At 41.9% G+C, this 26,125-nt stretch overlaps 1 protein-coding gene across 1 annotated transcript in view; it reads right to left on the bottom strand.

Annotated features, from left to right (window-relative positions):
• The window catches only part of malrd1 (MAM and LDL receptor class A domain containing 1), a 449,626-nt gene that overhangs the window by 213,261 nt on the left and 210,240 nt on the right, over positions 1–26,125 (bottom strand). The window contains 2 exon segments of the mRNA XM_068053300.1: positions 992–1,283; positions 23,336–23,583. Of these exon segments, the coding sequence (XP_067909401.1) occupies positions 992–1,283; positions 23,336–23,583 (540 nt within the window).

Raw genomic sequence — 26,125 nt, 5'->3', positions numbered from 1 at the left:
GAAAATAACCTCCCATGAATCTGCCAATGAATAAATCAACTCAATGTTGCACCCCTAGATGTGCCACATCCTAAGTTTTGCTTTCCATGTTGGAGGGGGAAGAATCCTCACTGCAGCACTAAACACACATGGCGAGTCTGTTGGTAATTGCTCCTGATTGTGCACCACTTTGTAACTCATCCCCTGTTCTGCTAAATTTACCAGAGGGCAGAAAGCTATCCCCTAAGTTATTTAAAGTAGAGTAGATCAGGACACAGGGTGGATTATGGTAGCACGGTTTTGAAATGCTGGATAATTGCAATATTTAATTGTGCACTTGGCATCTTGATTTATTAGAACAATTCTTGTACCTCAATAATATCTACAATTTTTATGCATACAGTCCTTGATGGTGCTTCATTATAAAGCATGCTTCAGATCTATGGGATTCTACACCTCTTGGTCTACATCTTTTATAAAAATGTATAGCGCTTTATAGAGTGATGGTTTCATATCAAGACTTTATATTTCATCGGCTAAGCATGGAGTAGGTTTGCAAGAATGCTTTAAAACTGCAATATCAATATTTATGCTTTTAATTGTGCTGGCATGTCTTCAGCTTCTGTGAGGAGGACAGCCATCCTTCTCAATCCAGAAACTGAAAAATCAGGGCCAAATGCACTAAATAAAAAATGAGAAGCAAATGGTCAAAATCAGGCTCAGCGTCATGAATAATCAAATAAACTAACATTTTCATGTTGTGCTATTATTTATATGTTTCTAATGGCTTTAATGTGTTTGTATGGTTTCTATAAATCCAAAGGAACAATAGTTTCACAATATATCAAGTAAAAAGGCCTTTTGAAATCCAGTTCTTTGCATTGAAAACACTGCGTAGTCCAGAGATCCCACAGTCCAAATTTAATGAGCCAGATTTTATGAATACTCGTGGACTTGGTCTAATTAACATGGAAATCTGGTTATGCAGTTTAATTAATTGGCTATCACATACCTGTTGGAGGACGTGGAGTGGGCTCCTTATGAAAGTCAACGGAGGAACAGATGCATTCCTTTGTGAAGGTGATGTCATCAAGTGCTATGATTCCTTTTGACCCCTTCCCGACGCGTCCTTCTAATATTATCTCAAAGTCCTCATCAGCGCTGAGAGCAATTTCAGCTCGCTGCCAGTAATGGCCTTGGTCCCCAGTTAAGTCGAGAAGTATTGTGCGATAATGTGATAAAGTCACTTGGTACACTATTAATGATCCAATAATATCTCCTGACATATGATAATAGAAAATAATCTGCAAGAGAAAGCAATGGCATTGTCAACTGGAGAACTTTGTGAGCAATGAGTTTGAGATTTTGCATAATAGTTAATAATATACAGCACTTTTCATCTGGGATAGACAGTAAATATTTGAAAATTTGCCCACATTAAGTGTATAACAGCAGCACAAGTTAGATACTGTGACCTTTGTCCGGAACTGTCAAACCAACTGCCACAGCCTGTGCTTGAAGTTGGGCGGAGGTGATGGCATGATAGAGAAGTTGGAGGATAAGGTAGACTATTAGAACAATTAAATGGCCTATTAAGGCCACTCAGCTGAAGTCGACTGGAATTTTCCAGTTTGCTTGCAGGCCCCCTATGGAGGCTCAAACACGTCCAGGTGATACAGGCAGCCTCCCAGCAGGAGTTGGGAGGAAGGCAGGGACTCAGCGTTCCATCCCACTAGGGAACTACCTGCTTACCCACAGCCGCCATGGCCGTCGAGTTACAGCTGCGGCCACTAACCATCCAATGGAGTAGTTGCCCGCTGTCCTTAATTGCACGGCAAGTGCGGTCCCTGGCCATTAATTGGCCAGCCCTAGAGAAATAGCGCGGGACGTCTGATGGCAATGCAACGTGGCATCATGATGCAGAACTTCACCAGACATCAGGGTTCTGACCCCAAAAATTCAGCCCAATATTTCAGTGAGCAAGTGGTCAATCTATGGAACAGACATCCGAGGGAGAATTAATTAATTCAAGTGCAAATTAGATGCATTGTTTTCAGAAGAAAACAGTTTGGAATACAGTACCCGAGTAATTTGAAACATGACATGTGGTAAGCATAGCATGCTGGGAAGGAACTGGTGACTTTAACGCAATGGCCTATTAATTTAGCTGCACACTGTACTCTTGCAACCCCTCTCTGATACAATTACAATTCTCTTAAATATGCTATCAAAATTTTTCCACTCTCTTTCTCACAAATTTTCTAATCTACATACTCTCATGCATACAATCCTATTACAGACTTACACATAGGGCTGGATTTTGTAGTCGAACATGGCAGCAGTCCCCAACAGGACTCGCACCACCGCTTTACATAGTGATGACGGCTGCACTCACCACCCCCACCCCCACCACCCCCAATCATGTGGCGGGGATGGCCTCAGCAATGCCGTTTATGGCGTCATCTGTTGAGGGATCAGGTGCTGGCGCCATTTTTAAAAGGCTGTCAGCCCTGCAAACAGTACACCATAATGCAGAGTTCACCATTCCCACCATCCCCCCCCCACCCATCAGAGTGCGGAGATCACCCCTTCCACCCCCCTCCCCCCTTCACCCGAGTGCAGAGTTCACTGCTTCCCCCCCCCCACTCCCCCCATCAGAGTGCAGAGATCACCCCCTTCCCCACCTTGGTGGCGCCAGCTTTCCCTGGATGGGAAAGAGGAGGCGCGTGAGTGCCGCTCGTCGTGCTGAAGATCAGAACTGAAGGTAAGGTCACTGAGGCTGCGAGTGAGGCAGGTATGGGGATCCAGAATTTAACTTTGGAGGAGACTCAGCCAGTGCCCTTATCCAATAGGTATGAGGTTCTTGCTCCCGGTGTGGACAAGGGCACAGGCTGCAGGGAAGATGTGCGAACTGGTTCAGAGTGTCATTCAAGTGGAGGGAGAAAAGAGAAATGTAGTAGGAATAGGGGATAGCACAGTTAGGGGAATAGATACTGTTCTCTGCATCAAAGACCGGGAGTCCTGAAGGCTGTAATGTCTACCTGGTGCCAAGGTTAAGGACATCTCTCCTGGGCTGGAGAGGAACTTGGAGTCGGAGGGGAAGGATCCAGTTGTCGTGGTCCACGTAGGTAACAATGACATAGGTAGGGCTAGGCAAGAGGGACTATGAGCAGCTCAGGGCTAAATTAAATAACAGAACCACAAAGGTAATAATCTCTGGATTACTACCTGAGCCACATGCAAATGGCATAGGGTAAATAAGATTAGAGAGGTAAACATGTGGCTCAAATATTGATGTGGGAGAAATGGGTTCCGATTCATGGGGCACTGGCAGCAGTACTGGTGAAGGAGAGAGCTGTTCCTTTGGGACGGGCTCCATTTGACCGGTGTCCTGGCGAATCGTATAACTAGGGTTGTAGATAGGACTTTAAACTAATTAGTTGGGGGGAGGTTCAATTGAAGGGAAGTTTAAAAAATCAAAAAAAAATGAGAGAGCAGAGGTGCAGGGTAGTGAAGAGGCGAACGGTCATCAAAGTGTGACAGGAAGGGGCAGAAAATATAAGCAGAAGTGGGCAGCAGAAATTAGAACCAGAATGAGTAATAATGGCAAAAAGTCAAATCTTAAGGCACTTTATCTGAATGCATGCAGCATTTGTAACAAGATAGATGAGTTGACGGCACAAATAGAAATGAATGAGTATGACTTGATGGCTGTTACAGAGACATGGTTGCAGGGTGACAAGACTGGGAACTCAATATTCAAGGTATTTGACATTTTGGAAAATAGGCAAAAAGGAAAAGGAGGTGGGGTAGCTTTGTTAATAAAGGAAGATATCAGTGTGGTAGTGAGTAGTGATATAGGTGCAATAGATCGCGGTGTGGAATCAGTTTGGGTGGAAATAAGGAATAGCAAGGTGAAGAAGTCAAGGGTGGGAGTCATCTATAGCCCCCCCGAAGAGTTGCCTCACTGTAGGACAAAGTATAAATTGGGAAATAACGGAGGCGCGTAAGAAGGGCACTACAATTGTCATGGGTGATTTTAATCTGCATATTGACTGGACAAATCAGTTTGGCAGAGGTAACATGGAAGACGAATTTGTAGAGTGCATCAGGGATTGTTACTTAAAGAAATACGTTGCAGAACCTACCGGGAACAGGTTATTTTAGATCTAGTAATGTGTAATGAGGTAGGATTAATAAGAGATATTGCAGTTAAGGATCCTCTAGGGGGTAGGGATCACAACATGGTAGAATTTCAAATTCCAATTAGAGGGTGAGCAACTCAGGTCTCAAACCAGTGTCCTCAAATTAAACAAGGGCAATTACAGAGGTATGAAGAAAGAGTTGTCTAAAGCGGGCTGGGAAAATAGACTAAGGGGAAGGTCAATGGATGAGCAGTGGCAGACATTTAATCAGATACTTCATAACGCTCAGCAAAAATTTATCCCAGTCAAAAAGAAGGATTCGATGAGAAGGATGAACCACCTGTGGTTAACAAAGGCAGTCAAGGAGAGTATCAATCAGTCTTCACCGTGGAGGACACTATAAACATCCCACAGGTATCAGATAAGCAAAGAGCTAATGGGAGGAAAGATCTTGTAACAGTCTCTATCACGAGGGACAAAGTATTTGACAAACTAATGAGACTAAAGGCAGACAAGTCGCCAGGACCTGATGGCCTACGTCCAAGGGTTTTAAAGGAGGTGGCTGCAGAGATAGTGGAGGCATTGGTCGAAATATTAGAGAACTCACTGGATTCCGGGAGGGTCCCAGCAGATTGGAAAACCGCTAATGTGACACCCCTGTTCAAGAAGGGAGGGAGACAAAAAGCAGGAAACTAAAGGCCAGTCAGCCTAACATCAGTCGTTGGGAAAATGCTAGAGTCCATTATAAAGGAAGAAATAACAGGACATTTGGAAAAGCTTAACGCAATCAGTCAACATGGTTTTGTGAAAGGGAAATCATGTTTGACAAATTTGCTAGAGTTCTTTGAGAATATAACAAGCAGAGTTAATAAAGGGGAACCAGTAGATGTAGTGTATTTGGATTTTCAGAAGGCATTCGATAAGGTGCCATATAAAAGATTATTGCACAAGATAGGAGCTCACGGTATTGGGGGTAATGTATTAGCATAGATTGAGGATTGGTTAACTCACAGAAGACAGAGATTAATGGGTCTTTTTCAGGTTGGAAAGACGTAACTAGTGGAGTGCCACAAGGATCCACTAGGGCCTCAATTATTTACTATCTATATTAATGACTTGGAGGAGGGGGCAGAGTGTAATATATCCAAATTTTCTGACGATACAAAAATTGGTGGGAGGGCTTGTTGTGATGAGGACATAAGAAATCTGCAAGGGGATGTAGATAGGTTGAGTGAGTGGGCAAAAACTTGGAAGATGGAGCTTAATGTATGAAAGTGTGAGGTCATGCATTTTGGTCAGAAGAATAAAAAGGCAGACGATTATTTAAATGGAGAGAGACTTCAAAAAAGTGCAGCACAGAGGGATCTGGGTGTCCTTGTGCATGAAACACAAAAAGTTAGCATGCAGGAGCAGCAAGTAATTAAGAAGGCAAATGGAATTTTGGCCTTTATTGCCTTGGGGGGGGGGAGGGGGGGGGTTGGAGTTTAAAAATAAGGAAGTCTTGTTACAACTGTACAGGGTGTTGGTGAGGCCGTACCTGGAGTACTGTGTACAGCTTTGGTCCCGTATTTAAGAGAGGATATACTAGTATTGGAGGCAGTTCAAAAGAGATTCACTAGGTTGATTCCTGGGATGAAGGGGTTGACTTATCAAGAATGGCTAAACAGGTTAGGCCTTTATTCATTCGAGTTTAGAAGAAAGAGGGCGATCTTATTGAAATGTCCAAGATTCTGAAGGTGCTTGACAGGGTAGATGTTGAGAAGATGTTTCCACTAGTGGGGGAATCTCGAACTAGGGGACATAATTACAGAACAAGGGGACACTCATTTAAAACTGAGATGCGAAGGAATTTATTCTCTCAGAGGGTAGTGAATGTCTGAAATTCTCTACCCCAGAGAGTTGTGGAGGCTAGATCACTGAAAGTATTTAAAAAGGAGGTAGATAGATTTTTGAAATATCGGGGAGTTGAGGGCTATGAGGAGCTGGCACGAAAGAGGAGTTGAGGTCTGGGGCAGGTCAGCCATGATCTTATTGAATGGTGAGGCAGGCTTGAGGGGCTGAATGGCCTACTCCTGCTCCTATTTCTTATGTTATTATGTTTGCATTTTAATTCATGAAAATATGTAATTTAAGTATGCTAACTTGGGTCTTGTTGCAGAGCAATAGGGCTGCCATGGAGCTTCCTTGTTGCCAGGAAGCTTGGGCCCAGCAATCCAGACATCGGGCTCCGTGGCGGCCACTGCTGCTCCAATTCTCCGGCCTCCCACCACAGAACCCAACATCGGGCTGGGAACAAAATCCAGCCCCTACTCATTTTTGTATAACGGTACAGATTTCTTATTAAATGTGTAGAAAGATAAGCATAGAATCAGAGAATGCTACAGCATAGAAGCAGACTATTTGGCCATTTGTGCCTGTACCGGCTCTTTGAAAGCTATCTAATTCGTCCCTCTCCCTTGCTTTTGTCCCACAGCCCGAGAAACATTTTCCTTCAAGTATTTTTCCAATTTCCTTTTGAAAATTACTACTGAATCTGCTTCCACCACCTTTTGGGGCAGTACATTTCAGATCATAATTCCCCCCGTAAATAAATTTTTCTTCATATCATCTCTGGTTCTTTTGATGATCACTGTAAGAATATCCCCTAGTTATCAACTCTTCTGCCACTGGAAACAATTTCTCCTTATTTACTCTATCAAAACCATTGATGATTTTCAACACCTCTATCAATTCTGCCCTTAACTTTCTCTGCTCTAAAGGAGAAAAATCCCACCTTCTGCAGTCTTTCCACATAACTGTCTTTCCTCATATCCGGTACCATTCCAGTAAATCTCTTTTACACCCTCTCTAAGACCTTGACATCCTTCCTAAAGTGCGGTGCCCAGAACTGAACGCAATACTCCATCTAAGGCATCAGCAGTGTTTTATAGCATTACTTCCTTGCTTTTTCACTCAAATGCACCTATCAACAAAGCCATAAGCTTTTTTAATAGCCTTCTCAACTTGTCCTGGCACCTTCAAAGATTTGTGTACATACACCCCCAGGGTCTCCCTGTTCTTTTAAAATAGTACCATTTAGTTTATATTATCTCTTCTCACTCTTCTGACCAAAACCTATAACTTCACACTTCCCTGCATTATATTTCATCTGCCATGTTTCTGCACAATTCACCTGATGGTCTATGTCCTCCTGAAGTCTATTACTATCCTCCTCATCGTTTACTACATTTTCAAGTTTCATGTCATCTGCACACTTTGAAATTATACCCTTTGTACCCAAGTCCAGTTTATTAATATACATCAAAAGAAGCAGTGGTCCTAACACCAACCCCTGGAGAACACCATTGTATATTTCCCTCCGGTCCGAAAAGCAGCCATTCACCACCACTGTGTGCTTTCCGTCCCTTAGACAATTTTGCATCCATACTGCCACTGTCCCTTCAATACCATAGCTTTAATTTTGCTTACAAATCTAGAACAATACATTACAATTAGCCACACTGTTTGACCCAAATGTCAAATTCGCATCACTTGAAATGTCAGCTTAGGTTATGTGCTCAAGTCTGTGGAGTAGACCTTGAACCCACAACATTCTGACTTTGAGACATGCACTACCATTGAGTCAAGGCTGACACCTGGTCATTGCTCCAACTCAGAATCACCTGCTTTGCAGCCATGATCAGGAGTCATAAATGTGTTGGCTTCTAGATGTCAAGTGGATAAACCTCTAGAAAGAAATGGAAAGCAGCCAAAATCCAGTTAATTTAGGAATCAATGATATAGGAAAGAGTAGCATGGAGGTTTTGCAGAAGGAATTTGAGCAGTTAAATTCTAGGTTGAAGTACAAGACCTCAAAAGGTAATAATGTCAAAACTTAGCCTGGTGCTCTTTGCTGGATCAAACTGGCAAAAATAAGTTAGATACATCAATGATTGATTAGAGAGATGGTGGAGAATGGACATTTCAAACCGGGAGAGGGAATGACGAGACCAGCTTCACCTGAACAAGACTGTCCCAATGTTCTTGCAGAAAAGGGTAAATAACAATCAATTAAAGTAGTATGGCAAGGTGGAAACAAAACTGATCAAAAATGGAAGAAAAATAATCAGAAAGATCAAATAAGTAAACCTGTGACGAATGTGTTAAACCTGTTAAGGTATATATATGAATGCTAGAAGAAGTTAACTGAACTCAAGGCTGTTGGTGGACTGGGAACTATGATGTAATAGGTATTTCAGAAACACAATTAACCCTTACTTGTGGAGCTAAGTACTGAATTCAAGGGTTTGAGTGTTCAGGAAAGATAGGATAGCTAGGAAAGAAGGTGGAGTAACTCTATATGTCAGCAAAATCTGTAAGATAAAGTAATTACTTTCATTGATGCAGTGCGAGCTTTTGAGCAAAATTTCTTGAGCAAACACGAGGTCAGAATAAATAGAAAGATGGGTTACTCTATAAGGAGATAAGGAAGGCTTATGTGACCAGAAATGTCAGACTAATGGAGAACTATATTAGACCTATTATGAATTGGGAATGCCAAGCAGCCTAGAACTGAACTACTGAATATAATGCATGACTGCTTTCTAATCTGCTGTATTAGACTAAAGGTACCTTACATATTGACCTGGTAATGGCAAGTGACCCAGATAGCATACTTAAAATGAAAAGAATGGCGCCAGTGTGTACCTGTAACCATAAGGAGATTCGATTTAATATGGTCTGGGATACACAATTTTGCAAACCAATACTCAGGCAATACTTTTATAAGGGCCAACTTTAAGGCATAGAAGAAAAAGGAATCTAAAAGTCTATAGGCTTATAAATAGTAAAGCGATGATAAAAGGACAAGTGGGATATATTAAGGACATAAAAGGAGATTTACATGTGGAGGCAGAGGGCGTGGTTGAGATACTAAATGAATACTTTGCATCTGTCGTTACCAAGGTAGAAGATGCTGCCCAAGTCATGTTGAAAAGGGAGATGTTGAGACACTGGATGGGCTAAAAATTGATAAAGAAGAGATATTAGATAGGCTGGCTGTACTTAAAGTTGCTAAGTCACCAGGACTGGATGAGATGGATCCCAGGATACTGAGGGAAGTAAGGGTGAAATTTGCGAAAGCACTGGCCATAATCTTCCAATCCTCCTTAGGTACAGGGATGGTGCCAGAGGACTGGAGAATTGCAAATGTTACACCCTTATTCAAAAAAGGATGCAAGGATAAGCCCAGCAACTACAGTCCAGTCAATTTAATCTCAGTGGTGGGAAAGCTTTTAGAAACAATAATTCGGGACTAAATTAATAGTCACTTGGACAAATGTGGATTAATTATGGAAAGCCAGCAGAGATTTGTTAAGGGCAAATCATGATTAACTAACTTGCTTGAGCTTTTTGATAAGGTAACAGAGGGTTGATGAGGGTAATGTGGTTGATGTGGTGAACATGGACTTCGAAAAGGCATTTGATAAAGGTCACATAATATGCTTGTCAGAAAGGTTAGAGCCCATAGAATAACAGGGACAGTAACAGCATGGATACAAAATTGGCTGAGTGACAGGAAACAGAGAGTGGTTGTGAATGGTTGTTTTTTGGACTGGAGGAAGGTATAAGTGGGGCTCCCCAGGGGTCGGTGTTAGGACTCTTGCTTTTCTTGATGTATATTAATTACCTTGACTTGGCTGTACAGGGCACAATTTCAAAATCTGCTGATGACACAAAACTTGGAAGTATTGTGAACTGTGAGGAGGAGCGTGATAAATTTCAAGAGGACATAGACAGACTGGTGGAACGGGAGGATAAGTGGCAGATGAAATTTAATGCAGAAAAGTATGCAGTGATTCATGTTGGTAGGAACGATGAGGAGAGGCAATATAAATTAAAGGGTACAATTCTAAAGTGGGTGCAGGAGCAGAGGGACCTGGGGGTATGCGTGCATAAATCATTGAAGGTTGCAGGACAGTTGAGAAAGTATTAATAAAGCATACAGGACCCTGGGCTTTATAAATCGGGACATTGAATACAAAAGCAAGGAAGTTATGATAAACCTTTATAAAACACTTATTCGGCCTCAACTGGAATAGTGTGTCAAATTCTGGGCACCACACATTCGGAAGGATGTTGAAGGCATGAGAGAGAGTTCAGAAAAGATTCATGAGAATAGTTCCAGGGATGAGAGACATCAGTTACATGTCTAGGTTGGAGAAGCTGGGGCTGTTCTCTTTGGAGAAGAGAAGATTAAGAGGAGATTTGATAGAAGTTTTCAAAATCATGAGGGGTCTGTACAGAGTAGATAGGAAAAAACTGTTTCCATTTATGGAAGGATCAAGAACTAGAGGACACTGATTTAAGGTGTTACGCCAATGTGTTTTGTTCAATGATAATTTTCTTTGGTCTACTGACTGGAGATCTGGATTTATATATTTTTTAGAAGACAAGCTGCCAGCAAAGCCATCCTTTCAGCTTAAGATGATAACCTAGTTTGCAACACTGAATCCTACATTGCAAAGGACTATGAGGAGGGAGTCGGAATGTCTGTGCATTTCCCAGCAAGAACCAAGACCCAAGAAGTTTAAGGGAACTGTTTGTTCTCTCTTCTAGCAAGAAGAAGAAATACTGCTAACTGCTATGTCTGAATCACTGAGTGACTGTCATGTGACAAGGCCAAGCCCATCTGTGGTTTTTAAGCTGGTGTTTTTCTCTGCAGCAGGAGAAGCAACTGGACTCTGACATGAGCAGACCCTAAGTGGGGGTCTCTTTCTCTCCATTCCAGCTTGAAAGCTTTCAAATCCTGCCTGTTGACTGACCGCCTTTGTACACCATGGCTACAGTCAGAAACCCCGTTGGAGGAAATCATCTCATTGCTATCTCCAAGATACCGAATCAGTCATCTACCTCTTCAAACTAAAAGCCTCAAGACCACTGAAGTCAGCTAGAAGCCAGCCAAATCACCAATCTCCACAGACTATATACCTTTTTTAATGGACTCTAACTCAACCAACCTACCTTTCCCCATTCTGTAACCTGTTTGTGTCTGTGTGTAAACCTCTAGTGTGTGTGTGAGAGTAAAAATTGGCGTGTTGCTTATTATTTCATTAGTTCGGTTTAGGTACAATAAAGTTAACCTCTTTCTTTGTTAAGTTAAGAAAACTTGTCCGATTGGTTATTGTTATGATCATAGCAATTAAGTAATCAAACACCGACTGAATTGGCCAGTGCATCCACTTTAAGAAAGAATTAAACCTGTTGGAGTCAAACTAGGAGAGGGAAAAAAGGGAAGCCCTTCAATCCCTCCTCACTTGACTGTAAGAAAGGTGATTGACAAATGAAGCAACAGTAACATGAGGAAAAACTATTTTATGCAGCAAGTGGTTAGGATCTGGAATGCACTGCTTGAGAGAGTTGTGGAGGCAGATTCAATCGAGGACTTCAGCAGAGAATTGGATGATTATCTGAAGAGAAAAAATTTGCAGGGCTACAGGGAAAAGGCGGGTGAGTGGGACTAGGTGCAATGCTCTTGCAGAGAGCTGGCACAGACACAATGGGCTGAATGGCCTCATTCTGTGCTGTAACCATTCTATGATTAAACAAATCAACTGGAGGCAGTATGCAAAGAAATTTCCATTAAGAACAAACATATACCTTGAAGGATATTCTACTCAGTATGCAGAATATGTAAATATAAAAGACGAGAAGCACAAGTTAAAGAAGTGCGACTGTCATGTGTCAAGATTTTTGGACCATTTCTTTACAGAAAGGATTTGGGATAATGAGATACTTTTAAGATTGGATTTTCAAACAAAGTGGACCCGTACAGGTTTTACAAAGGAAGGTCATATGCTACAAGCACTTGCTGAATGTATATTGAAGCCAGATATTAATACTATTACCCAGGACGATCAAACATAAAAGGAGAATTATTAACTTATCTCAGGGGCTCCTAAACCAAACATTCACACACAGGAAGGATGGATTATCCTTTCTTGTTGAAGCTACTGTTTTTTTCTCTCTCCACAGATGCTGTCAGACCTGCTGAGTATTTCCAGCATTTTCTGTTTTTATGAAAGGGAGGAGCAGGGTTACAAGTTTGATTAGCAGCTCTTCTGGACAATCTCCAAATAAGGGAAAAGGGTGGGAACCAACTCTGAATTTCTGTGGAGAGACGATGGAAGGAAACAAAATCTCACAGTTAGCTTCCTGAAAGAAAAAGCTGTTGTTGGGGCAAAGAAGTTAGAATTACTGTCTTAGCTCATCTGCTGCTGAAACCCTCATCCATACCTTTGTTAACTCTAGCCTTGACTATTACAATGCTCTCCTGATTGGCTTCCCACCTTGCACCCTACATAAATGTTAGTTTATTCAAAACATTGCTGTCTGTATCCTAATGCACCAAGTCCCATTCACCCAACACCCTGTGCTCCCTGACCTCGGTCCAGCAACGCCTCGATTTAAAAATGATCTTAATTGTTTTCAAATCCTTCCATGGCCTCACTCCTCCCTATCTTTGTAACCACCTCCAGCCCTATAACCCTCCAAGATCTCTGCACTCCTGCAATTCTAGCCTTTTGTGCAATTTTAATTGCTCCACAATTGATGGCCGTGTCTTCAACTGCTTGTGTCCTAAGCTCTGGAATTCCTACCCTAAACCTCTCTGCCTCTCTATTGCTCTTTCTTCCTTTAAGGCACTCTTTAAAACCTACCGCTTGGACTAAGCTTTTGCTCATCTTTGCGATTATCGCCTTACCTGACTCAGTGTCAAACTTTGTTTGGTGATGCTTCTGTGAAGAGTCTTGGGATATTTTACAACATTAAAGGCACGATATAAATGCAAGTTGTTAAATAATAATTAGAAAGCACCTTGTTTAATTCAAGGAAGATGACTCATTAATGTGGGGAAGCGGGGAAGTCTGGCATGTTCTTTATTTTGCATCCTTAGGCAGAGATAGGTTGCACCAAATGAACTAAGAAAATCTGATTATAACTGTTGTTCTGCATGTTTACGAAGATAAAATTAGAAATTACTGAAGAAACAGGCCATTTGGCCCCACCAGTCCATGTTAATGTTTGTACTGGTGGGGAACGGGGGTGCGGTGGTGCGCTGTTAAAGCCTCAAAAAGTGGTGTTGGGTCAGGAACCCAACCTGACCATTTCCCACCCATTTCCAAGTAATTGAGGAGAATTCAGATCTTTAAGGTTGCAAAAGGGGTTGAAACTGAGTTAACAGCTGAACAGATATATACCAAACAATAAGTTAATTGAGATTTTCACGAGAGAATCTTCTTCTTCTTTGGCCTCCTTGTCTCGAGAGACAATGGGTAAGCATCTAGAGGTGGTCAGTGGTTTGTGAAGCAGCGCCTGGAGTGGCTATAAAGGCCAATTCTAGAGTGACAGACTCTTCCACAGGCGCTGCAGATAAAATTGGTTGTTGGGGCTGTTACACAGTTGGCTCTCTCCTTGCACTTCTCTCTTTTTTCCTGCCAACTGCTAAGTCTCTTCGACTCGCCACTCTTTAGCCCCACCTTTATGGTTCTCCGCCAGCTCTGGCGATCACTGGCAACTGACTCCCATGACTTGTGGTCAATGTCACAGGACTTCATGTCGCGTTTGCAGACGTCTTTAAAGCAGAGACATGGATGGTTGGTGGATCTGATACAAGTAACCAGCTCGCTGTACATTGCGTCCTTGGGGATCCTGCCATCTTCCATGCGGCTCACATGGCCAAGCCATCTCAAGCGCCGCTGGCTCAGTAGGGTGTATATGTTGGGGATGTTGGCCGCCTCGAGGACTTCTGCGTTGGAGATACGGTCCTGCCACCTGATGCCAAGGATTCTCTGGAGGCAGCAAAGATGGAATGTGTTGAGACGTCGCTCTTGGCTGACATACGTTGTCCAGGCCCCGCTGCCGTTGAGCAAGGTACTGAGGACATAGGCTTGAAACACTCGGACTTTTGTGTTCCGTGTCAGTGCGTTATTTTGCCACACCCCCTTGGCCAGTCTGGCCATAGCAGCGAATGCCTTTCCCATTTGCTTGTTGATTTCTGCAACGAGAGACAGGTTACTGGTGATAGTTGAGCCTAGGTAGGTGAACTCTTGAACCACTTCCAGAGCGTGGTTGCCGATATTGATGGATGGAGCATTTCTGATGTCCTGTCCCATGATGTTTGTTTTCTTGAGGATGATGTTTAGGCCAAATTCATTGCAGGCAGCTGCAATCCCATCGATGAGTCTCTGCAGACACTCTTCTGTGTGGGATGTTAATGCAACATCGTCAGCAAAGAAGAGTTCCCTGATGAGGTCCATCCGTACTTTGGTCTTCGCTCTAAGCCGGGCAAGGTTGAACAACCTGCCATCTGATCTTGTGTGGAGGAAAATTCCTTCTTCTAAAGACAGGAACGCATGTGAGAGCAGCAGTGAGAAGAAGATCCCAAACAGTGTAGGTGCGAGAACACAGCCCTGTTTCACGCCACTCAGGATAGGAAAGGGGTCTGATGAGGCACCACTATGCTGAATTGTGCCTTTCATATTGTCATGGAATGGTGATGATAGTTAGTAGCTTTGGTGGACATCCGATCTTTGTTAATAGTCTGAAGAGACCACGTCTGCTGATGAGGTCAAATGCTTTGGTGAGATCTATGAAAGCAACGTAGAGGGGTATCTGTTCGCGGCATTTCTCCTGTAGCTGGCGAAGGGAGAACAGCATGTCAATGGTGGATCTCTCTGCTCGAAAGCCGCACTGTGCCTCAGGATAGACATGCTCAGCCAGCTTCTGGAGTTTGTTTAAAATGACTCGAGCGAAGACTTTCCCCACTATGCTGAGTCCACGGTAGTTATTGCAGTCACCACGGTCACCCTTGTTCTTCTGGAGGGTGATGATATTGGGTCGCACGTGTCCTGTGGTCCTGCTCCCTCATCCCAGCACAGGCAAAGCAGTTCATAGAGTGCTGAGAGTACAGCAGGCTTGGCACTCTTGATTATTTCAGGGGTAATGCCTTCCTTTTCGGGGTGTTTCCACTGGCTAGAGAATCAATGGCATCACTGAGTTCCGATTTTGTTGGCTGTTCGTCCAGCTCATCCATGACTGTCAGAGACGGGGCTGCATTGAGGACGGTATCAGTGTCAACATTTTCCTTGAAGTACAGTTCTAGGTAGTGCTCCACCCAGCGGTCCATTTGCTTGCGTTGGTCAGTGATCATTTCCCCTGATTTAGACTTGAGGGGGGTGCGGTGCGATCTTCTTGATGGTTGGCCCAAAAGTTCTCTTGATGCCATCATACATTCCTCTGATGTTTCCGGTGCCAGAGGCCAGCTGAATACGACTGCACAGTGGTTGCCAGTAGTCATTTTCACAGCGCCTGGCTGTTCTTTGTGCAGCGCTTTGGCTACTTTAAGTGCTACGGATGTTAACTCGCTGGGGGCTTTCTTGTAGTTCAACAGTGCAATGCACTTAGCGGCTATGACAGGTTCCAGCTCTTCAAAGTGAGATGGAAACCAGTCTGCTTCTCACATTTGCCAAAGGTGCTCATTGCTGAGCCATAGATGGCATCTCTGATGAGGGCCCACTTCGTCTCTGCATCTGCTGCAGGAGTGTTTTGAAGGGCTTCCTTTAGAAACTTATTTAACAGCTGTGGATAAGAAATTCTGTTAGTGTTGATTTGCGGGCGGCCATTCTGCTTGGAGTGATGTAACTTCTTTGGTTTGAGTCTAACTTTGCTGCACACCAGGGACTGGTCGGTGTCGCAGTCTGCACTGTGAAGCGACTTGTGATTTGGACACAGTTTATAGCTGTTTAGCTGGCTATAGCTGTTTAGCTGGCTTTTAACATGACACCAATCACAGGGGATTGTACAACTAAAGTAAATGGTTTTGATGCCACTTGCATGAACAATCTAAATAGTCTCAAACAGCTTAAAACCAATAACTCCCCATGGATAGATGGTACATACCAAAGGGTGCTAAGTGAGACTGGGGAAAAATCTATGCTGGTGACAGCAACCATGAGATAATACAGGGGAGGTCCCACGGCATTGGAAACAAGCTAATACTATACCTATTTTCAAGGAAGGCAATAAAAGAAACCTGAGTAGCTACAGACCCATTAATTTTGCATCAATAACCAGCAAATTAATGGAACTGATTATCAGGAAGAACATTTAGAATTGTCTGTTTGAAAATAACCTGTTAAGTGACAGATTTCATGGTTTCATAATGGTAGACCATGCACAATCAATCTCTGCCATCCTTAGTGGAATTTGGAAAGCCCGTTAACATGGTGTTGAGGAGGGACTTCTGCCAGGTCAAATCATATGTTAACTTGCTGTGATTTTTCCCTTGTGAAATCCCTAATTAGGCCTTTGGAGTGAGTTATATAGGAACAGTAATACCATTCCTTATTTGGGTTATCACCACTGGGGTTGAGGGAAATAGAGTGGTGTTGCAGCAGCTGGCTATTTAAAGGGAGCCATGTCCTTTTGGAGATCAGCAGCCTAGGGGGAGAGGGGATCAGCGACAGAAAGGACTCCTAGATTCTCAAATACATTTGTTGATGTTTTACTGGCTGAAGAAAGGGCTAGAAGTGAAAGCCTTTGGGAGACTGAAGGCAGGAAGCTGCATGTGAATGCAAGTTGCTGAAACTGTTAGTGTAATCTCCCAAGAACTGCCACACTGTAGGAAGAAGCCCATAACCTCACAAGAGTGGCCAAGGCAAATCAAGACCCTGTTTCTAATGTACATCCTAAATAAATTATAGCGGCTTCACGCACCTCATTACCTCTCATTCTCTTTTATATCATTGCTATGACTACAAGGACGAGGAGGCATAGGTATGAACTGGTAAAAAGCAAATTCAGAAGTTACGCCTGGAAGCATTTCTACACACAAAGTGTGATTAATATTGCCAATGGTCTTCCTGGGAGAACATTGGAAGGAAAAACTCTGGACACAATTAAATGTTGTGATGGGGAGTTAATTGCAACTTTCTATGGAAGGCTGAGCTAAATGGATTGAATTACACCCCTCATCTGTATTTATCTTTGTGATTATCATTGACTGAGGGAGGAACTGATTGGGAAAACATAGAGTTATAGAGTCATTTACAGCACAGAAGGAGGCTATTCGGCCCATCAAGTCCATGCCAGCTGCAGAGATTTTCCTGTCTGTCCCACTCCCCAACTCGATGCCCATAGTCCTGCAAGTCTATTTCGCTCAGGTGGCCATCCAACTTCCTCTTGAAGTCACTGATTGTTTCCATTTCCACCACCCTTGTGGGTAGCGAGTACCAGGTCATTACCACCCGCTATGTAAAAAAGTGCTTCCTTATATACCCCCTGCATCTCTTGCCCAAAACTTTTAATCTGTGTCCCCTTGTCCTTGTACCATTTGTTAATGGGAACATTCTTTTCCTTGTCTAACTTATCTCATCCTGTCCTACTCTTGTACATTTCTACTAAATCTCCCCTCAATCTCCTTTGTTCCAAGGTGAACAAACCCAGTTTTTCCAACCTAACCTTGTAACTAAAATCCTCCATCCCTGGAATCATTCTGGTAAATCTCCGTTGCACCCTTTCAAGAAATCTCACATCCTTCCTGAAGTGTGATGACCAGAACTGGACGCAATACCTGCTTTTGTACTCAATATCTCTATTTATGAAGCCCAAGATCCCATATGTTTTACTAACCACTCTCTCCGTGTGGCTGTAAACAGTCTGGCCACCTTCAAAGATCGAAGCACATGCACTCCCAGGTCTCTCTGTTCCTGCACACTCTTTAGAACCGAGCCATTAAGTATATATTGCCTCTCCCTATTCCTTCTGCCAAAATGCATTACCTCACACTTGTCAGTGTTAAATTCCATCTGCCACCTCTCTGCCCATTCTGCTAGCCTAACTATGTCCTGATGCAGGCGGTTCATATCATCCTCACTGTTTGCCACTCCTCCAAGATTGGTGTCATTGGCAAATCTTGAGATTCTACTCTATATTCCAAGATCCAAGTCATTTATATATAGCAAAAAAAAAGAAGTGGTCCCAGCAATGACCTTTGGGAACACCACTGTCTACCATCCTACAGTCTGAAAAGCAAGCACCTACTGTGACTCATTGCTGTTACGACCAGGTGAGAAAGGTGTCTAGCGATCTTTTTACTGTCTTCATCTGGTCTTATTGTAACAGGGTTTTATTTTTAAACACATTGTGTTTTGAGGTCCTGCTTTCTGAATCCTTGTTCACAGCTTTCCAATTATAAGGCAAAGAAATGAGCACAACAGATTTTCTTTAGATTTAAAGGAGAAAACCGAAATTTATTAAACGTTAATCTTAAACTCTAATATGGTTGATGCCTGCAGATGTACAACGCGCCCATGCTAGCATGCACACGCAATATACACATGCAAACTGGGACAGAAAAGAGCAGAAGAAAAATAAAATGGAGAGGTATGAGGCATTCTCTAAAAGGGGGTTTCTTGTTACTGTTGCTGTGTTTCCATCTCGCCGTAGAGTCCTTGATTGTAGACAGCTGTTACTTTTCATTGGGGCCCAGTATTCTTATAAAACCTGTTCACTGTAGGAGACTTTTCTCTCTTGGGATTCATCTGTCTTCAATGGTTTCTGAAGCTGGTGAGTGCAAGATAAGAGCAGACAGGAGAGAGGTCTTCTCAGTCCAGGAGAAAAGTGCTTTCTGATTTCTTTCCCTGTTGGAAGTTCAAGTTAAAAAAAAATCCAAAAGTCAATCAGCCATGTGACTAAAACTGGTCTGACCACTTCTTCTATGTATAGGGGAAGCAACGACTGGCTCCCTTTGTTCCAACACTTTTGGTTACTATGCAAATGGTTTCTAGTCAGGGGCTTGCAATTTTAAGTTTTAATGTTCATGTGGCAAAATCGTGTGCGCCTCAGTCTTGGCAGGTGGAGGGTTTGCCTGACACTGTTTTCTGTCCTTGAGCCAATTTCTTATCCAATTGGACACTGACTCTCCTATTCCATGGGTCTCAATTTTGTTAACTAGGCTTTTATGTGGTACTTTATCATATGCTTTCTTAAAATCCATATAAACAACATCCACTGCATTCCCTTCATCAACATTCTCATCAACCAACATGTGGGAGAAGGGAACAGGTCTTACTAATTCCTCACTCTATTGTTTACACCTATGATGAAACCTGACTCAGTTTGCACCCATTCCCCAAAGATTAACCAGGTACTAGATAGACCTTGTGCATTTTAAGCTCTACTGGGGATTCACAGAATTCAAATATGCCTGAAGTTTTTACTGCTAGATGCGAAGTAAAATCATTAAATAACAAGGTCAAATGCCACAATACCTAAGAGCAGCACATTAAATGCTGTTAATGCTGTCATTTAGTATCTCTGCAATGCACTGTTGATAACAAGTTCACAATGCACCTTTGACAGCAAGTTCATGATGTTATAAACAGACCCATAATCCAGAACAACTGTAAGTCTCATATTGGATATGTATTTGAAGTTCTCTTGCACTCTATCTCCAATCTATTAAAAAAAGGTGGAAGCTGTCTTATTGTAAAGCTGCATATACATAGAATTTCAGGAAAAGATTGCTGCATCAGTTGAACAAGAGATATTACACATTTTGTTCATTTGACACATTAACAAATGTCTGGGTCTGTCATGCTGGTACATTTGTCAGTTGTACTCAATCGGTGACGGGTATAATAAATCACCGTCCGCAGCATAACAAACAATTCTTCAGCAAATACTAGAAACGGTATTTTAAAAAATATATTGTTATTTCTTTTCTTTTTTGCAGGTATTGCCTTTTCTCAAAACAGAACTCTGAAATTGTATGAGAAATGGAAGTAAACACTCAAATTTTATTGAACAAATGTCTGGCTTAAAGTTGCACATGTTAATATCCAGTGTCTTTCCTCACCAGTTTTTACCCAAAGCAAATTAAGCATATATTTTCCGGTTGCCATGGTCTTTAGTGCAGGAGCAGAACAGATAATCAGTGGCTAAAAACCTAGCTGTAGATTTACATAGCTAGATTTATACCATTTGTGTTGAGCACTATCTTCCAGCCAGTCTTTTAGGGCTGACCTAATGTGCTTATTTAAATATAACTCACTCTGAGTGAGGATGGTCAGTCGCAGGGAACACATAGTGAGAAAGAATGATGCGCAACTCATGTTGTTTTTATTTCCTGCTTGGCAACGCAACCATTGGGAGCACAAGTGAGCAAAATTAGCCTTACAATATATTTAAATGAAGTATAGTGTAATTTTCCATCCATGTTGGATGGGATTATATGAACATCTCTTTGGCCACTTGGGAGTGGCTGAAAGGAAGTGCCATAGCACTAATTTTCCTTGTCCAGCAAAATGATCTTGAGCTGGCTCACGTGCAGGCTTGTGGTGGCCTGGACTGACTATCATGTTGAGAGTCTTTCCCCCTAATTTGAACAGGCTATTGACACATGAAAAGCTTGAACAGAGAGCTATGCCGTAGCACACTTGTCTGGGGAATGGAAAATCCAGCACCTCTTAAAGACCCACAGCCTGTGACTATAGGGTAAGTTGAGGTGACAGAAAAGCTTAGTAATTGCTCAAAATGTACAGAGCTGCTGGTTCCCATTCCTGCTTTGGCATCGCTACTTGTTTCTTCATCACTATGTACTAACCCTCATTGACCATCAGATTCTTGGGTTAGTGGTGAGATGTGATTTCTTTATAAAATAGTGAGCTGCCTGACTAATGTGATGACAGTTAACTGATGCTGCCTGGAACAGTAGAGTCAAAAATTTAAGAGAGCTGGAACTTTAATGATTCAGGCAGCGCTGATCTCCTAACTGAAGTGAGCCTGATGGTCTTTAGTCAGTAAGTAGCATAATTTTCCAACAATCTGCAGGGGGCAAGCGCCCTGACTGGCAGAGAATTCTAAGACCTTCTAGTTCTGTAAACCCTGTTGTAAACATGTTGGAAGCAAACATCTTCTGTGACACTTCATTTTAAATTTCCTCCAATCTAACCTCTTCCATTTCCTCCTCCTCCTCCTCTTCATAACACAGGATGAGAGTACTTCATCCATTTCTTCAGTCCCAAAAATAACTTTCTCCATTATTCACAATTAAAGGCAGGTAAAGACTTTAGAGAATAAATAGTAAAATTCAAAGTCCAGACAAAGTTTCACAAAGACTCAGATATATCAACTAAGATAACCTCCTCAATGCAGTACCACCTGCAAGACAGTGACAGTGTTCCCAGAGATCAGCTTTATGGTGATAATTGGGGGAAATTGCATGAAGCTTTTTGGCTACACCTACCTTTCTCCATTTACTGCTGGTGGGATTGGCTATAGGTGGGCAATATTGCAGGGTTTTGCTGGCTACCTGTGCACTTCCCATTTCCTTTGTCTCTCTAATTGTGGCCTTGTCTTTAGCAGTCAAGTCTCTATGTTTATGCTTTGCAATTCCCTCCTTAAACTTCCTTAAAATCCATCTTTTTTGGTCAATCTGTTAGTCACTCCTCCGAATATCTCCTTCTTTGGATCAGCATCAATTTATATCTGATTACACTTCTGTGAATTGCGTTGGGATGTTTTTCCACATAAAGGATGTGTTATGACCAGGTGATAAAGGTGTCTAGAGGTCTTTTGCTCTCTTCACCTGGTCTTATCATAACAGGGTTTTATTTTTAAAGACACTGTGTTTTGAGCTCCCCCTTTTCTGAATCCTTGTTCACAGCTTTCCAATTATAAGGCAAAGAAACCAACACACCAGGTTTTCTCAGGTTTAAAGGAGAAAAGTGAAATTTATTAAAACCTAGACTTAAACTCTAATACGCCTACTGATATACAACGTGCCCACGCGAGCATGCACACGTGATATACACATGCAAACAGGGACAGCAAAGAGCAGAAGAAAAATAAAATGGAGAAGTTTGAGGCAGTCTCTAAAAGGGGGTTTCCTGTTACTGTTTCTGTGTTTCCAGCTTGCCGTAGCTGTCCTGTAGACAGCTCTTACTTTTCGTTGGGGCCCAGTATTCTTCTTAAACCTTGTTCACGTAGGAGATTTTTCTCTCTTTGAGTTTACATGTCTTCAATGGTTCGTCAGTTCCGTGAGAAAGAGATGGGAGCAGACAGGAGAGAGATGTTCTTAGTCCAGGAGAAAAGTGCTTTCTGAGTTCAAAATGTGCTGTCAGAAGTTCAAATTCAAAAAGCTCCAACAGTCAGTCAGTCATGTGAATAAAACTGGTCTGACCACTTCTTCTGTGTTTGTGGATTCTGCTATCTTAGCAGTCAACCTGGAACGCTAGCTCCCCCACCTTCAAAGTCTGGTAATCAAAAGTCCATTGTGGGTCGAATGTGTCAGGGCATGGTCCTTTGTCCCTTGATCCAACACAGTCTGTTACTATGCAAATGTCTCTCCAGTCAGGAGCTTGCAATTTTAAGTTTCAATGTTAAATGTGTGCCTTAGTCTTGGTAGGTGGGGGGTTTGCCTGACAGGTGCAATATAAATGCGACTTTTTGCAGAAGTATCTGTTCCTCCCTGTTTATATTTAGCACTTTTTTATCTCTGGATTCTATTTGGATGTAGTATCCTTCTTGTAAGAAGAAAGTCAAAATAAATTTACAGCTCGTCAAAATAAACCATTCCCAGACCTACATAAACAATCAAAACCATAAATAGATCTCTGAAGTTTCATTTTGTAATGTCACAGCTGGATCCTTAGTGTAATGAGCTATTCATGCCCAACATGCAAATCCATTTAGAAGCAGGGTTTCAACTGATACTAAAGTATCTTAGCTATATACGAGTTCCTAAGCCTCTATATTTGTGGAAGTCTTAGGGTTGATGTTTTCATTGCTGTCTACACTTCAGGATTTGATTTCATAGACAGCCCAGTAGTTACAAAGCTAGTGCATGCCCCACAACTGAAATACTTGAGTTTGAATCCCAGCCTCAACTGATATTTTTTCTCAGGGGTGGGGGTGTCAGGCTTGCGTGTTGTGGGCCGGGAGGGCTGGCAGATGATCCGTTCAAAGAAGTATTATACATGCTGTAATTTCTCCAAACTGTTTCTCATTAACATTAACATATTTGCATAAAAATTATGATACCCACCATTCGACTGTCAGAATGAGAACAAAATTAACAGCAAAAGTTGGATTTTCTCAATGTGTATTACAATATGGCTAAAGAAATTATCTCCTTCACATAATCACAAATCAGCCAATAAAGCCTTTAGTACCTTACAATCTTTGCTTCTCTTACTAATGGATGGACCAGAAATCCTTGCTACATGTCTGAGTAGCTGTGAGAATGGGCTTTCAATATAAATGTAATGACCAGCTGGATTTCTCAGTGTGTGGTCAGCAGCTGGACCTTTACCCAACGTTGGTGTACTTCCAAGTTTAAGGGTCCAATCGAAGTTATCATTTCTCCACTGCCTCCAGGAGCACAGATCAAATTCAAAATCACAATGTCCCAAAATTGTACCTGTAAATTAAATAAGTCCCATTACATTTTTGTAATAATTTTGCTGTTTTTACTGAATATGGAGGTGTTCATACAATGCAATTTTTAATATTGTGTTTATTCAAACTCTGCATTTATATTCTTTATGACTAGCTTTTTACAATGAGTTAAGAATATTTTTAGATTCTATTTAATTAAAATCTAGATGTTTATGTTCTTAATCATAATTATAAAATTTAGAATTTAAAAATGCTTAAATCAAGACAAAAACATTTTTCACATTAAGCCCGCTTCTTCCACAGACCAGCTACACTCTACCTGACTATGGATTCTATTCCACACATTCAAGAGCTGACATTCTGACTTCACAATCTCAGAAGGGCACCTCACCAATTGGAAGCTGTTATTGTAAATTCTGATTATTTAATGAATGGTTGTCGCAAAGTATGCCCGAACTTCCAATACCCAATAATTCTGATATTTAAATAAATGGTTCGAAAATCAGAAGTGGCATGCACCCAAATTTCTGGTCTTTATTTTCTACCAGAATCATAAAGTAGGAAAATGACCTATTAAACTCCTGAGGCAAGATTCTGCATAAGTACTCCCTGATCATCAAAGCTGATCAAAGAATTCCCAGATACTCACCTGTCCTGACAAATCTTTTGTTCCACCCAAGCCTGTTGCTCTGAAGACACACATCCTGCTACTGTAGTAGCAAAGATCAGAGATAATCACTTGGGGCTAAGAATTCTCAAGTCAACATCCTGGCATAAGTGCCAGGATTCACCTACTGGGAGCATCCACCACTGGCTTACCCAGATGTCCCGAGGCAGGGGAGGTTCCCTCATTAGCATTTCAACATCAGGTCATGTCATTCGGGCATCCACCAGAAATGGGAAGGAGGGAGAGTGAAGGCCATCCACTGTCTTGATAGCACCAATGACCAAGAAGAGAGTAAAGGTTAGCTCCTATTGTCCCCTATTATAAGATGGGAGGGATGGTAGGAAATTGTCTTAAATATTCAGATTTTTAGGCCTACAGCCCCAGATGTGCTCTATTTTCTTTGACCAGCATGCTCTTCACCCAGCATATCAGCCTGGGCTAAGGACACTCTCAATCTGAGACTCCCTCCCCTCTGGCATACGACTTCTGACCTTGTCTCAGTCTGGTGAAGGTTCTGCTCAAACAGGGCCCCACATAGACTGGCAGTGATGATGGAGACCCATCACATTTGGATCCTGGCTTAGTTTCAGGTCATTTTGTCTCAGTCCTAGCTTAATTTATGGGGCAAATCATTTCCATCTTCTGTGTCAGTGATGCTGGCAGGGTGGGGGACAATTGCTAGTACTGCACCTCTTGCCCTCTTTCTTTTCTGATGATTGCACAAGATGTACACGTAAAGGTGTAAGTGCCTGCTTTTGAAATAATAATGAGGGATCCAGTCCTGAACCCAATGGGTGAGATTATGACTCACTCAAAATCCAGTTACACAGAGTTAAAATCTGGTCCAGTAAGTCCGATGAAGTTAGGGACAGACATTCCCAGCAGGCACATGCTAGCACCTACATTGGGGTGTCGGACCTGTGAGTTTTCAACTCACTTGGCACTAAACGCTTTGGTAATGTAGAGGTCATGAGAGATGCTATATAAATGCAAGTCTTTCTTTTTACTGTGCAAGCAGATCATTAATTGATATGGCACCTATGAAATTAGAGGTAATCCTGTCAATGAAAATGCTTTGGAGTGTCACCAATGAACTTTATTGTTTTAAAAGTATCTTCCAAGATCTCGCCAATGCTTGGTTGTTACATGCATCGATCCAGTCAGCAGTTTCCAGAGTGGAGGAGAAAAAAATTCTTGTGAAAGAACTGAACCATATTTAGACATCATCTAGAACATGAGACATCTGTGGTAATCATGGCTTGTTTGTTAATAATCTTAGATCATTAATTCATGAATTATATAAACTGCTAAATGTTCAAAATGATTTTTGGTTTGTCTTGATTTGAAACAAACCAGATTTATTGTTAAAATAGAAGCTCCAATTATACTTTAACAGAATTCAATAACTTGGTCACTCTTGGGCTGTTATATTAGAATAAGTTTTCAGATATACATTTTTGTATCTCAAGAATTTTGGTCTGCAATTAACTTCCTCCAGCAGTGAAATGAAATGTCCAATTCATAGTATCCACATGGTTCTCAAAGGCAGGTGTGCTTACTGTTGGGCACTTCTTCCTGTGTCTCCACCCAAGATGTCCCATGCCACCAAGCAGCTCAATGAGGGTGAACTCAAGCCTAAATCTCAACTAAACTCACCCCAGCACATTTGGTTTCATCGTATAATCCCAGTTCATTGTTTACTTGTCTCAGACTCAGCTTTGTATGGAATAGTGGAATAACCCAATCTACGAGAAATTGAAGATCCAAGCTAATTTGAACAACTTGTCTTGTATCAAATGTTTACTTGTCCTATTGATTTAAACAGCAATGTTAATAGTAGTTTATATTGGGCTCTGGATAGAATAGGCTTGGATTATTTTGGATTGAACTGAAGTGA

The sequence above is a fragment of the Heterodontus francisci genome, chromosome 2, assembly GCF_036365525.1.
Source record: "Heterodontus francisci isolate sHetFra1 chromosome 2, sHetFra1.hap1, whole genome shotgun sequence".
In the NCBI taxonomy this organism is placed as follows: domain Eukaryota; kingdom Metazoa; phylum Chordata; class Chondrichthyes; order Heterodontiformes; family Heterodontidae; genus Heterodontus; species Heterodontus francisci.
Note: the sequence above shows the minus strand (reverse complement) of the source record. Positions and strands in the feature narration are given on the sequence as shown.